This window comes from Pristiophorus japonicus, chromosome 6 (genome assembly GCF_044704955.1).
Source record: "Pristiophorus japonicus isolate sPriJap1 chromosome 6, sPriJap1.hap1, whole genome shotgun sequence".
NCBI lineage: Eukaryota > Metazoa > Chordata > Chondrichthyes > Pristiophoridae > Pristiophorus > Pristiophorus japonicus.
The window spans coordinates 153,327,138-153,345,086 of NC_091982.1; the positions used below are offsets into that span (position 1 = coordinate 153,327,138).

The 17,949-nt window shown below is 46.7% G+C and overlaps 1 protein-coding gene across 1 annotated transcript in view; it reads right to left on the bottom strand.

The window, feature by feature from the left end:
- sned1 (sushi, nidogen and EGF-like domains 1) overlaps nt 1-17,949 on the bottom strand; it is a 166,093-nt gene that overhangs the window by 61,365 nt on the left and 86,779 nt on the right. The window contains exons 4-8 of the mRNA XM_070883295.1: nt 12,798-12,960; nt 10,695-10,820; nt 9,701-9,814; nt 6,412-6,525; nt 4,915-5,028 (exon numbers count right to left, since the gene is read on the bottom strand). Of these exons, the coding sequence (XP_070739396.1) occupies nt 4,915-5,028; nt 6,412-6,525; nt 9,701-9,814; nt 10,695-10,820; nt 12,798-12,960 (631 nt within the window). The remainder of the gene's footprint in view (nt 1-4,914; nt 5,029-6,411; nt 6,526-9,700; nt 9,815-10,694; nt 10,821-12,797; nt 12,961-17,949) is intronic.

Consider the following 17,949-nt stretch of genomic DNA (forward strand, 5'->3'; position numbering starts at 1 on the left):
TGTGAGATTATTCACTTTGGTGGAAAAAGCACAAAGGCAGAATATTATCTGAATGGCGGCAGGTTAGGAAAAGGGGAGGTGCAACAAGACCTGGGTGTCATGGTGCATCAGTCATTGAAATTTGGCATGCAGGTACAGCAGGCAGTGAAGAAGGCAAATGGTATGTTGGCCTTCATAGCTAGGGGATTTGAGTATAGGAGCACAGAGGTCTTACTGCAGTTGTAAAAGGCCTTAGTGAGGCCTCACCTGGAATATTGTGTTCAGTTTTGGTCTCCTAACCTGAGGAAGGACGTTCTTGCTATTGAGGGAGTGCAGCGAAGGTTCACCAGACTGATTCCCAGGATGGCAGGACTGATATATGAGGAGAGACTGGTTCGACTGGGCCTGTATTCACTGGAGTTTAGAAGGATGAGAGGGGATCTCATAGAAACATATAAAATTTTGATGGGAATGGACAGGTTAGATGCAGGAAGAATGTTCCCAATGTGGGGGAAGTCCAGAACCAGGGGACATTGTCTAAGGATAAGGGATAAGCCATTTAGGACTGAGATGAGGAGAAACCTCTTCACTCAGAGAGTTGTTAACCTGTGGAATTCCCTACTGCAGAGAGTTGTTGATGCCAGTTCATTGGATATGTTCAAGAGGGAGTTAGATATGGCCCTTACAGCTAAAGGGATCAAGGGGTATGGAGAGAAAGCCGGAAAGGAGTACTGAGGTGAATGATCAGCCATGATCTTATTGAATGGTGGTGCAGGCTCGAAGGGCCGAATGGCCTACTCCTGCACCTATTTTCTATGTTTCTATGTTTCTACACTGTCCCATCACACACTCCCAGGGCAGGTACAGCACGGGGTTAGATACAGAGTAAAGCTCCATCTACACTGTCCCATCAAACACTTTCAGGTCAGGTACAGCATGGGTTAGATACAGAATAAAGCTCCGTCTGCACTATCCCATCAAACACTCCCAGGTCAAGTACAGCACGGGTTAGATACAAAGTAAAGCTACCTCTAAACTGCCCCCTCAATCATCCCAGGGCAGGTACAGCACGGGTTAAATGCAGAGTAAAGCTCCCTCTACACTGTCCCATCAAACACTACCAGGGCAGGTACAGCATGGGTTAGATACAGAGTAAAGCTCCCTCTACACTGTCCCATCAAACACTTTCAGGGCAGGTACAGCATGGTTTAGATACAGAGTAACGCTCCCTCTACTTGCAGGAAGAATGTTCCCGATGTTGGGGAAGTCCAGAACCAGCGGACATAGTCTTAGGATAAGGGGTGAGCCATTTAGGACTGAGATGAGGAGGAACTTCTTCACTCAGAGAGTTGTTAACCTGTGGAATTCCCCACCGCAGCGAGATGTTGATGCCAGTTCATTGAATGTATTCAAGAGGGAGTTAGATATGGCCCTTGCAGCTAAAGAGATCAAGGTGTATGGAGAGAAAGCAGGAACGGGGTACTGAAGGAATGATCAGCCATGATCTTATTGAATGGTGGTGCAGGCTCGAAGAGCCAGGTGGCCTACTCCTGCACCTATTTTCTATGTTTCTATGTTTCTACACTGTCCCATCAAACACTCTCAGGGCAGGTACAGCACGGGTTACATACAGAGTAAAGCTCCCTCTACATTGTCCCATCAAACACACGCAGGGTAGGTACAACACAGGTTAGATACAGAGTAAAGCTCCCTCTACACTGCCCCATCAAACACTCCTAGAGCAGGTACAGCACAGGTTAGATGCAGAGTAAAGCTCCCTCTACACTGTCCCATCAAACACTCGCAGGGCAGGTACAGCATGGGTTAGATACAGAGTAAAGTCCCATTTACACTATACTCTCAGTTCTCTCCCAAGGTTAAATTCAGACCTTGATTTGGCAGAAAATAGAACTGACTGATTTACATCCTGTTGATTTCAATGGAAGGAAAGTGTGGCAGGTTCCACAACGAGTAGGAGATCTGTTCCTCCAGGTTATCGCCCGGGCAGTGAAGTTGAGAATTACTCCCAATTTGAAAGAAGAAAGACATAGATTTATATAGCTCCTTTCATGACCACTGGACGTCTCAAAGCACTTTAGAGCCAATGAAAGACTTTTGAAGTGTAGTCACTGTTGTAATGTGGGAAACGTGGCAGCTAACTTGTGCACAGAAAGCGCCCACAAACAGCAATGTAATAAAACATATAATCTGTATTTTTGATTGGGGGATAGATATTGACCAGGGCACCAGGAATAACTCTCCTGCTCTTCTTTGAAATAGTGCCATATGATATTTTATGTCCACCTTTGAGGGCAGACAGTGCCTTGATTTAATGTCTCATCTGAAAGATGGCACCTCCAACAGCATAGCACTCCCTCAGCACTGCACTGGAATATCAGCCTAGATTTTTGTGTTCAAGTCTCTGGAGTGGGGCTTGAACCCACAACCTTATGACTCAGAAGCGAGAGAGTGCTACCCACTGAGCCACAGCTGGCACTTATGACAAAGAAGCACAGAGACACACAAATGCACACAGAGCAAAAAAAAAGTGAAAGGTAGAAATGTAGAGCATGAGACACAGAGATACAATGAGTGAGAGATAAAGACAGTGCCAGAAAGAAAAGGAGAGGGAGATCAAACAGTAAAGTGCCAGCCCTGGCTCAGTGGTAGCATTCTCGCCTCTGAGTCAGAAGGTTATGGGGTCAAGTCCCACTCCAGAGACTCCTGTGCAGTACCGAGGGAGTACTGCCATTTATCAGATGAGAGGTTAACGCAAGACCACATCTGCCCTCTCAGCTGAACGTAAAAAATCCCAACGGTATTTGAAGAAGAGCAGGGAAATTCTCCCCGATGACCTGGCCAACATTTATCAATCATACAATGTGATCTGTCATTATCACATTGCTGTTTATGGGAGCTTGCTGTGCGCAAATTGGCTGCTACGTTTCCCACATTAAACAGTGGCTACATGGCAAAAGTACTTCATCAGTCAGAATCAGGGGAAGTCATAATGGGGAACAAAGAAATGGCGGACCAATTGAACAAGTACTTTGGTTCGGTATTCACTAAGGAGGACACAAACAACATTCCGGATATAAGAAGGGTCAGAGGGTCTAGTAAGGAGGAGGGACTGAGGGAAATCCTTATTAGTCGGGAAATTGTGTTGGGGAAATTGATGGGATTGAAGGCCGATAAATCTCCAGGGCCTGATGGACTGTATCCCAGAGTACTTAAGGAGGTGGCCTTGGAAATAGCAGATGCATTGACAGTCATTTTCCAACATTCCATTGACTCTGGATCAGTTCCTATCGAGTGGAGGGTGGCCAATGTAACCCCACTTTTTAAAAAAGGAGGGAGAGAGAAAACAGGGAATTATAGACCGGTCAGCCTGACATCGGTAGTGGGTAAGATGATGGAATCAATTATTAAGGATGTCATAGCAGCGCATTTGGAAAGAGGTGACATGATAGGTCCAAGTCAGCATGGATTTGTGAAAGGGAAATCATGCTTGACAAATCTTCTGGAATTTTTTGAGGATGTTTCCAGTAGAGTGGACAAGGGAGAACCATTTGATGTGGTATATTTGGACTTTCAGAAGGCTTTCGACAAGGTTCCACACAAGAGATTAATGTGAAAAGTTAAAGCACATGGGATTGGGGGTAGTGTGCTGACATGGATTGAGAAATGGTTGTCAGACAGGAAGCAAAGAGTAGGAGTAAATGGGTACTTTTCAGAATGGCAGGCGGTGACTAGTGGGGTACCGCAAGGTTCTGTGCTGGGGCCCCAGCTGTTTACACTGTATATTCATGATTTAGACGAGGGGATTAAATGTAGTATCTCCAAATTTGCGGATGACACTAAGTTAGGTGGCAGTGTGAGCTGCGAGGAGGATGCTATGAGGCAGCAGAGCGACTTGGAGAGGTTAGGTGAGTGGGCAAATGCATGGCAGATGAAGTATAATGTGGATAAATGTGAGGTTGTCCACTTTGGTGGTAAAAAGAGAGACAGACTATTATCTGAATGGTGACAGATTAGGAAAAGGGGAGGTGCAACGAGACCTGGGTATCATGGTACATCAGTCATTGAAGGTTGGCATGCAGGTACAGCAGGCGGTTAAGAAAGCAAATGGCATGTTGGCCTTCATAGCGAGGGGATTTGAGTACAGGGACAGGGAGGTGTTATTACAGTTGTACAGGGCCTTGGTGAGGCCACACCTGGAGTATTGTGTACAGTTTTGGTCTCCTAACCTGAGGAAGGACATCCTTGTTATTGAGGGAGTGCAGCGAAGGTTCATCAGACTGATTCCCGGGATGGCGGGACTGACCTATCAAGAAAGACTGAATCAACTGGGCTTGTATTCACTGGAGTTCAGAAGAATGAGAGGGGAACTCATAGAAACGTTTAAAATTCTGATGGGTTTAGACAGGTTAGATGCAGGAAGAATGTTCACAATGTTGGGGAAGTCCAGAACCAGGGGTCACAGTCTAAGGATAAGGGGTAAGCCATTTAGGACCGAGATGAGGAGAAACTTCTTCACCCAGATAGTGGTGAACCTGTGGAATTCTCTACCACAGAAAGTTGTTGAGGCCAATTCTCTAAATATATTCAAAAAGGAGTTAGATGTAGTCCTTACTACTAAGGGGATCAAGGGGTATGGCAAGAAAGCAGGAATGGGGTACTGAAGTTGCATGTTCAGCCATGAACTCATTGAATGGCGATGCAGGCTAGAAGGGCCGAATGGCCTACTCCTGCACTTATTTTCTATGTTTCTATCAGCAGTATAGCGTGTTGGGATGTCCTGAGATTGTGAAAGGCACGGTATGTGTAAGCTCTTCGTTTCTTTCTAAATCTAGAGTGACTGCAAGAGAAACCAAAACGGTAACAGAAAAACGGCAACGGAGAAAGGAGGCCGACAGAGGCGAAGAGAGAGCTCACCATTTTCACAGTTGTCCCCAGTGTAGCCCTTCAGACAGATACACACTGCAGTTCCATTGTCGGTGTCACAAACACCACCGTTTTGACATTCTACGGTTTTACACAATGAGTCAGCTGTAATTGCAAGCCACAACAGCAGTTAAATTAATAGCCTCTCACTGACATAAAGCCACTCGTACAGCCTCAGTTTTACTGTCATACACTTCCGCATCTCAGTGTTAACTGTAACACTCTGATCCATTTCAGTGTTGCTGTTTCACACTCTGACCCATCTCAATATTACTCTGTGATCAAACTCAGCATTACTCTTATCAATTGGATCCATCTGAGCATTACTCGATGATACTGTGATCCATCTAAATGTTATTCTGATCCCTGTTTGACTTCCACAACATTAATCTATAATATTCTTAGCCCCTGCTTAGCGTTATTCTGTAACACTCTGCACCCCCAGCTCTGACCGTGCCCCCAGCTCAGGTTTACTTTGTAATACTCTGATCACTGTTACTCTGTGACCACCACGCTAACTGTAACTCTGACTCCCCCATGCTTATTGTTACTCTTTGACCTCCATGCTCACTGTTATTCTGTGATCCCCACGCTCACTGTAACTCTGTGACCCCCACGCTCATTGGTACTCTGTGACTCACCCAAGCTTATTGTTACTCTGTGACCTCCACGCTCACTGTTACTCTGTGATCCCCACGCTCACTGTAACTCTGTGACCCCCACTCTCACTGTTATTCTGTGACCCCCCATGCTCATTGTTACTCTGTGACCCCCATTCTCACTGTTACTCTGTGACACCATGACTCATTGTTACTCTGTGACCCCCACGCTCACTGTTACTCTGTGACCCCATGACTAACTGTTACTCTGTGACCCCCATGCTTATTGTTACTCTGTGACCCCACGACTCACTGTTACTCTTTGACCCCCATTCTTACTGTTACTCTGTGATCCCCCGCTCATTGGTACTCTGTGACCCAAACTCTCTGTTACTCTGTGACCTCCACGCTCACTGTTACTCTGTGACCCACATTCTCTGTTACTCTGTGACCTCATGCTCACTTTTATTCTGTGACCCCCCATGTTCACTGTTACTCTGTGACCCCTATTCTCACTGTTACTCTGTGACCCCCACGCTCACTGTTGCTCTCTGACCCCCATTCTCACTGTTAATCTGTGACCACCTTCTCACTGTTACTCTGTGACCCCACACACTGTTACTCTCTGACCCCCCATTCTCACTGTTACTCTGTGATCCCCATGCTCACTGTTACTCTGTGACTCCCCATGCTCACTGTTACTCTGTGACCTCCATTCTCACTGTTACTCTGTGACCCCCACACTCACTGTTACTCTGTGACCCCCATTCTCACTGTTACTCTGTGACCCCCATGCTCACTGTTACTCTGTGACCCCCATTCTCACTGTTACTCTGTGACCCCCCACACTCACTGTTACTCTGTGACCACCATGCTCACTGTTACTCACCAATCTCGCAGTGCATCCCAATAAATCCAAGTTTGCACTGACAACTGTACACGTTAATCCCATCGATACAAGTGCCTCCATTCTGACAATCACTCGACGCACAGTCATCAATATCTGAACAAGAGAGGAAACAGGTGAAAACAAAAATGTGAGATGGACAGTTTTGGTCTCCTTATTTCAGGAGGGATATACTTGCATTGGAGGCAGTTCTGAGAAGGTTCACTAGGTTGATTCCTGAAATGAAGGGGTTGTCTTATGAAGAAAAGTTGAGCAGGTTGGGCCTAGACTCATTGGAGTTTAGAAGAATGAGAGGTGATCTTATTGAAACATTCTGAGGGGGCTTGACAGGGTAGATGCAGAGAGGATGTTTCCCTGCGTGGGGGAATCTAGAACTAGGGGACATAGTTTCAGAGTGATGGGTCTCCCAATTAAACGGAGATGAGGAGGAATTTCTTCTCTCAGAGGGTCGTGAATCTTTGGAATTCTCTGTCCCAGAGAGATGTGGAGGCTGGGTCATTGAATATATTTAAGGTGGAGATAGACAGATTTTTGAACAATAAAGGAGTCAAGGGTTATGGGGAGCGGGCGGGGAAGTGGAGTTGAGACCAGGATCAGATTGACCATGATCTTATTGAATGGCGGAGCAGGCTCGAGGGGCCAAATGTCCTATTGCTGCTCCTATTTCTTATGTTCTTATGGACACGAGGCCTTTGAACACTATTCCCTCTGGGGGGCTCAAACTTTTGTTTTTCTACTGCACAATTAAAATAAAACAATGAATTTATTTGTGGCAAATGGGATGCCTAGTGCTGTAAGTCCACTCCACAACCATCCAGAGGCCGAGTTCCAAGTCACAGCCCTGTCACCAGCATTTGTGGCAGAGGGAAGGAGGACATTGGAGGCAACATCTCCGTTGGCAACCTTTATAAACAACCTCGCAGCACGTTCATTAAAGCATTATGCATAAACGTGATGGCGGAGGGGAAGGACACGAGAAAGACTGGAGAAAATTCACAAGAGAATAAGCAACAACTTGAACATGTCCTCTACTTTCTCTCGGTTTCCCTTTCTTCCACAGCCTCCGGTGAGCTGGAGGGCAGAAAAACAAGCTTCAGCATTGTTGTGACCACCACTAGCAACTTGCATTTATATAGCGCCTTTAACATGGAAAAATGTCCCAAGGCCCTTCCCAAAGGCACTATCGACAGATTGACACCGAGCCAAAGAAAGAGATATAAATGATGGATGACCAAAATCTTGTTCAAAGAGGTAGGTTTGAAGGTAGGTTTTAAAGGAGAGGGAGGAGGAGAGGCAGCTCCAGAGTGAGGGGCCAAGACGGCTGAAGGCACGACCATCAATGATGGCGTGAAGGGGGGAGAGACGCACAAGTAGTCTGAGTCGAGCATCAGAGAGTGCGGGGTGGGGGGGGAGCAATGGTTGGAGGAGGTTACAGAGATAGGGAGGGGCGAAGCCATGAAAGGATTTAAACACGAGGATGAGAATTTTGAGTTTGATGCGCAGGGGGACTGCGAGCCAATGTAGGACAGTGAACACAAGGGTGATGGGTGAGCGTGATTGGTGCAGGATATGATACGGTCAGCAGAGCTGTGTTTTACAGAAGATGAGGCCAGGGGACCATTGGAATAGTTGAGTCTTGGAGGTGACAAATGCATGGATGAGGGTTTCAGTCACAGATGGGCTGATGGGGTTGGAAGCAGGCGATGGTACAGAGGCGGATGCAGGCGATCTTTGTGATGTAGAAGATATTGGGAGAGAAATTGGGGTAGTTTGCACCTGCCTTTAGTGCCCCCGGCTTTTCGCCCCTAATGACTCCCGTTAAATTCCGCGTGAGTTTAGCGGTGGCGGTAACCAGTAGCGCCCGGCTCCGCTGCACTGGCGATGACATCACCGCGCACAGCGACCCGTTTTCGCCCAGGAGCAAAAATTTAGTATTGCCCCCGAAGCTGCACTGACAGCGATAGCTTCAGGGAACGCGTACATGCCGACCGGCCGCTAGCGGGGTGATAGTTAAAGGGGAGGTGACGTGCGTCTAAATAAAAAATTGCCCGACAACCTGTCGTGTCCCATTGTTTCCTTGAATGCGGGGTCTGTGCCGTGATCTGGCAGCCCGGCACACCGCTCGAGTGCCAGGCTGATGGCACGGCACCCCGCTTACCGGTGGTCCAGGTAGGGCCCCTCAGATGCTGCAGCTTGGCCCTCCCCTTTAATGAAGGGGAGGGCTCCTTCTACCCGGCAGTGCTAACCAGCCCAGTGCCAATCGCTGCGCCCTGCTCGCTCTGCTTCCGCCCCCTTGATGCTCCAAAGACAAAGTGGAGCGCGTTTTATTGTGCTCCACTTCCTCTCAGAGGCCGGTAACTCCTGCCTCGCAGATATTAACGCTCCAAATGGGGCGCTACGGAATTTCCCGGCCATAGGATTGGAAGCCCAGGGTTGAACAGGTTGCTGAGGTTGCGAACAGTCTAGTTCAGCCTGAGACAGAGGCTTGGGAGTGGGATGGAGTCATTGGCAAGGGTACTGGGTTTGTGGAGGGGACAAAGAAGATGGCTTTGGCCTTTCCAATATTTAGTTGGAGAAAAGTGCAGCTCATCAAATTTGGGATATTGGACAAGCAGTCTGACAAAATAGAGGCAGTGGAGTGGTCGAGAGAGGTAAGTCTGGTTTGCTTCCTGCAGCTTTGTTGAGATGGAGTGATTGGAGGGTGGAGTGATGAACATTTTACCATGTCGGGGATTGAGGACATTGCCTCACATCCTATCACTACGTGGTGCTGTGACACCTGAGGCTCGACACCAAGGGCTATCCTTCCCACCCCTTTCAGCTGGGACAAGGCAATCCCTGGACACAGCTCAATAATTTAATGGTTTTTGGATATTTGCTGCATGCACGCCTGGCACCGGCTGAAAAGTAGGCACTCTCCCAGTGCCAGTGTCGAGGGCCTGACTCTGGAATCTCGCACCTCTTAGGACCACCAGCTCCTTTGTAGCCATTAAAACAGCAAAATCTATCCTTTCAAAGTGGGTGCCAACGAAAGAGAGACACTATTGCTGCAAGGGGTGCCCCAATCACTCTTACACCTTGGGATGTTAATCAACTGATACTCAATGGGATGATGGCCTCTTTAAGTGTGAGCTCAGCATATAGGTCTCACTGTAACCGTGCCGCAGAACCCCCGCACTTTTAAACAGGGCCGTGTGCGACCTTTACTCCGACACCAGGCACAGCGCAGCCGGGCTTCGGCAGACTGCAGGAAGGTAAAGCCAGTCCGAACCTGTTTCGCAGAGCACTCCTGTAAACCCAGCAGGGCACTGGCAGGTGAAGACATTTTGCCCTTCAATGCATGTTCCTCCGTTGCGACAAGGGTACGAGGTGCACTCGTCAACATCTGGAAAACAAGACGAGAGGTTAGAGAACCTCTGACGGCTGAGCTGCCCATTCACCTGCATCCGATAGGTGCTTCTCAGTAAGTGGCCGCTGGCTCGGAGCATCAATACTGCTGTCAAGGGGAGTGCTAGCCCAGGGTTTGCTGCAGGTCAGGTAGCTTCCCAGGAACCACAATCAGCACAGCTTCCCTCCATAAAAAGATGCTAAACTCAGTGCCTAACCTGCCCCCATCTCATTCCCTCATCTACCCCCATCTCACTCTCTCACCTGGCCCCATCTCATTCCCTCACCTGCCCCCATCTCATTCCCTCACCTGTCCCCATCTCATTCTCTCACCTGTCCCCATTTCATTCCCTCACCTGCCCCCATCTCATTCCCTCACCTGGCCCCAACTCATTCCCTCACCTGCCCCCATCTCATTCCCTCACCTGGCCTCATCCCGTTCTCTCACCTGGCCCGATCTCATTCCCTCACCTACCCCTATCTCATTCCCTCACCTGCCCCCATCCCGTTCTCTCACCTGCCCCCATCTCATTCTTTCATCTGCCCCCATCTCATTCTCTCGCCTACCCCCATCCCGTTCGCTCACCTGCCCCCATCTCATTCTCTCACCTGCCCCTATTTTGCTACATCACCTGCCCCATCATCTGACCCCCATACATCCCAGCCCCATCTCCGTCCACCGGCCACCCCATCTTGTCCCATTCTCCCGCCTCACCTCATTATCTTAACGTTCCATTCATGGTCTCCTCTTTATCCCCCACGACATACATTCCATTTTCTCTGCCCCGCATCACGCTTCTTGGCCCACACTCCCACATGCCCTGTCCCAAGTCCCTTCCTAAAGAGGGAATCCTATTCACTCCAACAAAATATATTACCTATCTGACACCTCCGGCCTGTGAATCCTGCCCGACATGAACACGTATAAGACGGGTTTCCAGTGATGCAATCATCAATGCACCTTCCATCATTCAGACATGGCCGCAAGTTCAAGCACACCGAGGCTGTGGAAAGCAAAGGTTTGAGGTGAAATGACAGCGGCCATTTTTAACAACTCGGATCATTCCTCTGATAAACTCATGTTATAATTCTGGCTCTCTCCTAACTCTCCTTATTCAAATTCCATAAGTGGACCCGTGCTCCCAGTGATCCATAACTTACAAACTTAGGCATGCTGTAAATGGGGCAAGTGCCACAGGACTAACGGTTATTCTTTAACCAAAATATTTGATGCTGGTAGTTGCACAGGTTACCCAGCATAAAATTGTGTCATTTCATTACACTGTGTCTGTTCAGGCTAAAACTACAAGTGAATTTATTGTAAGAATTAGAATCACACAGAAGTAAATGAAAACAGTAAGGGGGAGAAATTGACCCACTTTGCGCCTCCCATTACCACCTCCAGGGGGCGGACGGGGGGCGATAACGGGGCGCTAAGGGCTTACCAACCAGACACGGTGAAATCACTGATGCCCGTGAACTTCCATGGCGGGTTAGCACTGGCACTAAAACTTACCGCCTGATCTCTTGCGTCCCGGAGATCGTGACGTCATCCAGTGCGCAGCGCCCCGTTAGCACCCCGTTGGCGACCCGGATGTAAAATTGGCTTCTGCCCCCTGCAGCACCTCCAGGCATCAAGAACAGCAGCTACAGATAGTGTTATCACCTTGGCTGGCTGCTTGGGGAGCGCTAATCAAAGGCAGTGGTGGTCAGGAAGGGCAAAATTTAATAATGTCCCCAGTATGCTGTATTATGATTTTTTTCTCACCCTGTGCTCTCTCAGAGCGCTTGGGGCGCGTATCGCAGGTGCCATCGATGACCATACACAGCCTTAGGCTTCAATGACCGCAGCATTGATCCTTCTCTTTAAGAGAGGGAAGGAGCGTGTAAAACCGCACAGAACATTCTTATTCCCTTTAGCGCTCTAAAGGAAGTGGTAGCGCTTGATTTAGTGCCCCACTACCTTCTTGGAGCGCTAAACGGGAGGTTCTCATCAGAATCAATTGTGTAGCGCCCGGCAATACTTTTGTGCTCCTGCCAAAGTTATCGCCCCACCTGGGGCACTATGCAATTTCTAGCCCTAAGAACCTAACAGTGCAGATACTTCGAAAATAATGAAGATTTGCAACCAGGCCGCAAGATCTTGAAGTTATCCAACTGCAACATCCAATGAATTGCAGAACTTCCTGATACAATACTTGTATGTGGGATCAGCATTCCTGTCTTCATCAAGGAGCTCAACAGAACTTTAACAGCCTGCAAAATCCCATGTGGAAGGGAGTTGAGATAGAGTATCAGCCAGGGTTCACTATCCAGTGACGTCTCTTGCGTGTGAGACTCAGGTGAAAGCACTGTGAGGCTCAGCTCATATATCCTCCAAAGTCTTTAAGTCTGATGACACCCAAGATCCACACACGAAGAATGGCCATGCAAGTGAGGACAGTCAGCGCCCATGGAACTGTACTCTAGCATGAGTCAGTACTTTCAGGAGGCTGGAAGAGAGAAAACTGGGGCGCACAGTGGGAAAAACAGTAAAAAACAGACTTGCATTTATATAGCATCTTTCACCACTTCAGGATGTCCCAAAGCACTTTACAACCAACGAAGTACTTTTGAAGTGTTGTAATGTAGGAAACGCTATGGCCAATTTGCGCACATCAAGCTCTTACAAACTGCAATGAGATAAATGGCCAGATAATCTGTTTTCACTGATGTTGGTTGTGGGGTAAATATTGACCAGGACACCGGTGAGAACTCCCCTGCTCTTCTTTGAAATAGTGCTCCGACAGTGCAACATGCCCTCTGTACCACACTGCAATGTCAGCTTAGATTCTATGCTCAAGTAACAGGGGTGGGACTTCAACCCACAACCTTCTGATTCAGAGGTAACAGTGCTACCCACTGAGCCATGATTGGAGATTATTGTCCCATTGCTGCCTTCACAGGTACAGTGATGCTGGGTCTGATTGCCGCGGCCCTACCTGTGTCATTGCAGCCGCCAACCTCAACTTGTGCATCATGGATTCGGAATACCCAGCGTCCAGGAAACCCAACATTGGTCATCATCTCGACATCCACGATGTCGTCTGTGCGTGATCCAGGAATATTGAAGTAACGTTTACCATCTCCAGCATTGAAACCTGCCTGAGGGCATGGGACGCACACAAGGGGGTATTCAGTGCAAGGAACCACATGTGACGCACACAGGGGAATTCAGAGGAAGGAACCATATGTGACACACACAGGGGTATTCAGAGGAAGGAACCACATGTGACACACACAGGGATATTCAGAGGATGGAACCATATGTGACACACACAGGGGTATTCAGAGGAAGGAACCATATTGACATACACAAGACTGGGACCAATATCCTTGCAGTGCAGGGAGGCTTGCTAGTGCTGTTGGGGAGGGTTTAAACTAGCTTGGTAGGGGGATGGGAACCTGAGAGTCGATTCAGAAGGGAGAGAAGCAAAACTGGAAATGGAAACAGAACATTATTCAGCAAGTTTGGAAGGCAGAGGAAACAAAGGCTAGAAAATAGACAACAAGAGCGTTTGGCAATGCTAAATGGTATATTCTGCAATGCAAGGACTCTAGGGAACAAGACAGATGAGCTGAGATATGTGGGATTATGATATTATAGCCATTACTGAGACATGGCTAAAAGAAGGGCAGGAATGGCAGCTCAACATTCCTGGTTACAGGGTTTTCAGGCAGGATAAAGAGGTGGGTAAAAAAAGAGTGGGTGGGGGAAATCGCAGTATTGATTAAAGAAACAATTAAAACTGTGAGGAGAGATGATATGTTAGAAGGATTATCAAATGAGGCCATATAGGTTGAACTGAAGAACAAAAAAGGGGCAATCACACTGCTGGGAGTGTACTATAGACCCCCAAACAGTCAGAGGTAGATGGAAGAGCAAATATGTAGAAATATTTCTGAGAAGTGCAAAAATAATAGGGCAGTAATAGTAGGGGATTTCAACCATCCTAACATTAACTGGGATAGAATTAGTGTGAAAGGCGCAGAGGGAGCAGAATTCTTAAAACGCACTCAGGAGAACTTCTTTAGCCAGTACGTAACAAGCCCAACAAGGGAGGGGGCAGTTCTGGACTTAGTTTTAAGAAAGAAGCTGGGCAGGTGGAAGGGGTATCAATGGAAGAGCATTTTGGTGGTAGTGATCATAATTCAGTTAGATTTAGGGTAGCTATAGAAAAGCACAAAGATAGACCAGGAATAAAAGTTCTCAATTGGGGGAAAAGCCAATTTTGTTAAGCTGAGATGTGATATAGCCAAAGTGGAATGGAAACAGCTACTTGATGGTAAATCAGTGTCAGAGCAGTGGGAGGCATTCAAGGAGGAGATAGTGAGGGGTCAGAGCAAGTACGTTCTCTTAAAAAAAAAGGGTGGGACTAATAAATCTAGAGTCCTCTAGATGTTTAGGGGCATACAAGGTAGGATAAAGAAGAAAAGGGAAGCTAACGACAGATATCGAGGGCTCAATACTGCAGAAAGAGGAGTATAGAAAGTGCAGGGGTGAAATTAAAAAGGAAATTAGGAAAGCAAAGAGAGGGCATGAAAAAATATTGGCAAGTAACATCAAGGAAAACCCAAAGATGTTTTATAGAATCATAGAAGTTTATAGCACGGAAGGAGGCCATTTCGGCCCATCGTGTCTATGCCGGCCAACAAGAGACTATCCAGCCTAATCCCACTCTCCAGCTCTTGGTCCGTAACTCTGAGGTTACGGCACTTCAGGTGCACATCCAAGCACTTTTAAATGTGGTGAGGGTTTCTGCCTCTACCACCCTTTCAGGCAGTGAGTTCCAGACCCCCAACACACTCTGGGTGAAGCAATTTCCCCTCAAATCCCTCTAAACCTTCTACCAATTACTTTAAATTTATGCCCCCTGGTTGTTGACCCCTCCGCTAAGGGAAATAGGCCCTTTCTATCCACTATATCTAGGCCCCTCATAATTTTATACAGCTCAATGAAGTCTCCTCTCAGCCTCCTGTGGTCCAAGGAAAACAAATCCAGCCTATCCAATCTTTCCTCATAGCTAAGATTCTCCACTCCCGGCAACATCCTCGTAAATCTACTCTGTACCCTCTCCACTGGAATCACGTCCAATCACGTCCTTCTTGCAATGCGGTGACCAGAACTGCATGCAGTACTCCAGCTGTGGCCTAACCAGTTTTATACAGTTCGAGCATAACCCCCCTGCTCTTGTATTCTAAGCCTCGGTTAATAAAGGCAAGCATTCCGTATGCCTTCTTAACCACCTTATCTACCTGGTCTGCTACTTTCGGGGATCTGTGGATATGCACTCCAAGGTCCCTTTGTTCCTCTACACATCTCAGTATCCTACCATTTAATGTGTATTCCCTTTCCTTGTTAGCCCTCCCCAAATGCATTACCTCACACTTCTCTGGATTGAATTGCATTTGCCACTGTTCTGTCCACCTGACCAGTACATTGATATCTTCCTACAGAATGCAGCTTTCTTCTTCATTATCAACTACACGGCCAATCTTAGTGACATCTGCAAACTTCTTAATCAAGTCTAGATCATTGATGTATATCACAAAAAGCAAAGGACCCAGTACTGAGTCCTGCGGAACCCCACTGGACACATCCTTCCAGTCACAAAAACACCCATCAACCATTACCCTTTGCTTTCTGACTCTGAGCAAATTTTGGATCCAACTTGTCACTTTGCCCTGGATCCCATGGGCTTTTACTTTTGTGACAAGTCTGTCATGTGGGACCTTATCAAAAGCTTTGCTAAGATCGATATACACTACATTATATGCTTTGCCCTTATTGACCCTCCTGATTACTTCCTTGAAAATTCAATCAAGTTAGTCAGACACGACCTTCCCTTAACAAATCCGTGCTGACTATCCTTAATTAATCGGTGTCTTTCTAAGTGAAGATTTATCCTGTCCTTCAGGATTTTTCCAATAATTTTCCCACAACTGAGGTTAGGCTGATTGGCCTGTAATTACTTGGTCTGTTCCTTTCTCCCTTCTTAAACAAAGGTACCACATTAACAGTCTTCCAGTCCTCTGGCACCACACCTGAAGCCAGAGAGGATTGGAAGATGATGGTCAAAGCCTCTGCTGTTTCCTCTTTTGTTTCGCTTAACAGCCTGGGATACATTTCATCCGGGCCTGGGGAATTATCCACTTTCAAAGCTGCTAAACCCCTTAATACCTCCACTCTCACCATGTTTATTTTATCTAATGTTTCACACACCTCCTCCTCGATAGTAGTGTCTGCATCGCCCCTCTCTTTTGTGAAAATAGACACAAAGTATTCATTAAGAACCATGCCCACATTTTCCACTTCCATGCACATTACACTCATGGTCTCTAATAGGCCCTACCATTTCTTTATTTATCCTCTTGCTCTTAATATATTTACAAAACATCTTTGGGTTGTCATTGATTTTACTTGCAAGAATTTGGCATGCTCTCTCTTTGCTTTCCTAATATTCCTTTTTGATTTCATCCCTGGACTTTCTATACTCCTCTAGAGATTCTGCAGTATTTAGCCCTCAGTATCTGTCATAAGCCTCCCTTTTTTTCTTTATCCTACCCTGTATGTCCCTCAAAATCCAATGGGTCTGGATTTGTTGGTCCCACCCTTTTTCTTCAAGGGCACAAGGGCATATACATACATTAAGAGCAAGAGGATAACTGAAGATAGAATGGGGCCTATTAGAGACCATAAAGGCAACCTCCGTGTGGAGGCGGAAGATTCTTAATGAATACTTTGCAGCTGTTTCCACAAAATAGAGGGGCGATGCAGACATTGCAATCAGGGAGGAAGAGTGTGAAATATTAGATGAAATAAACAAAGAGAGAGATGAAGTATTAAGGGTTTAGCATCTTTAAAGTGGATAAATCCCCAGGCCCAGATGAAATATATCCCACGCTGTTAATAGAAGCAAGAGAGGAAATAGCAGGGGCTCTCGTCATCATTTTCCAGTCCTCTCTGGCTACAAGTGTGGTGCCAGAGGACTGGAGGACTGCTAATATTGTACCTTTGTTTAAGAAGGGAGAAAGGGACAGACTGAATAATTACAGGCCAGTCAGCCTAACCTCGGTGGTGGGAAAATTATTGGTAAAAATTCTGGGAGACAGGATAAATCTTTATTTAGAAAGACACAGTTTAATCAGGGACAGTCATGGATTTGTTCAGGGAAGGTAGTATCTGACAAATTTGATAGAATTTTTGGAGCAGGTAACAAGAAAGGTCGATGAGGGTAGTGTGTTGGATGTAGTGTATATGGATTTTAGCAAGGCTTTTGATAAGGTTCCACATGGCAGACTGGTCACGAAAGTAAAAGCCCATGGGATCCAAGGCAAAGTGGCAAGTTGGATCCAAAATTGGTTCAGAGGCAGGAAGAAAAGGGTAATGGTTGATGAGTGCTTTTGCGACTGGAAGGATATTTCCAGTGGGGTTCTGCATGGCTCAGTACTAGATCCCTTGCTTTTTGTGATATACATCAATGATCTAAACTTAAATATAGGGGGTATGATTAAGAAGTTTGCAGATGATACAAAAATTGGCTGTGTGGTTGATAATGAAGAAGAAAGCTGCAGACTGCAGGAAGATATCAATGGACTGGTCAGGTGGGCAGAACAGTGACAAATGGAATTCAATCCGGAGAAGTGTGAGATAATGCATTTGTGGAGGGCTAACAAGGCAAGGGAATACATAATAAATAGTAATACATTGAGAAGTGTAGAGGAACAGAGGGACCTTGGACTGCATGTCCACCGATCCCTGAAGGTAGCAGGACAGATGGATAACGTGGTTAAGAAGGCATACGGAATACTTGCCTTTATTAGCCGAGGCATGGAATACAAGAGCAGGGAGGTTATGCTTGAACTGTATAAAACACTAGTTAGACCACAGTTAGAGTACTGCAGCAGTTCTGGTCACCACATTGCAGGAAAGATGTGATTGTACAAGAGAGGTTAGAGAGAAGATTTACGAGGATGTTGCCTGGACTGGAGAATTTTAGCTATAAGGAAAGATTGGACAGACTGGGGTTGTTTTCTTTGGAACAGAGGAGGCTGAGGGGAGACCTAATTCAGGTGTATAAAATTATGAGCCTA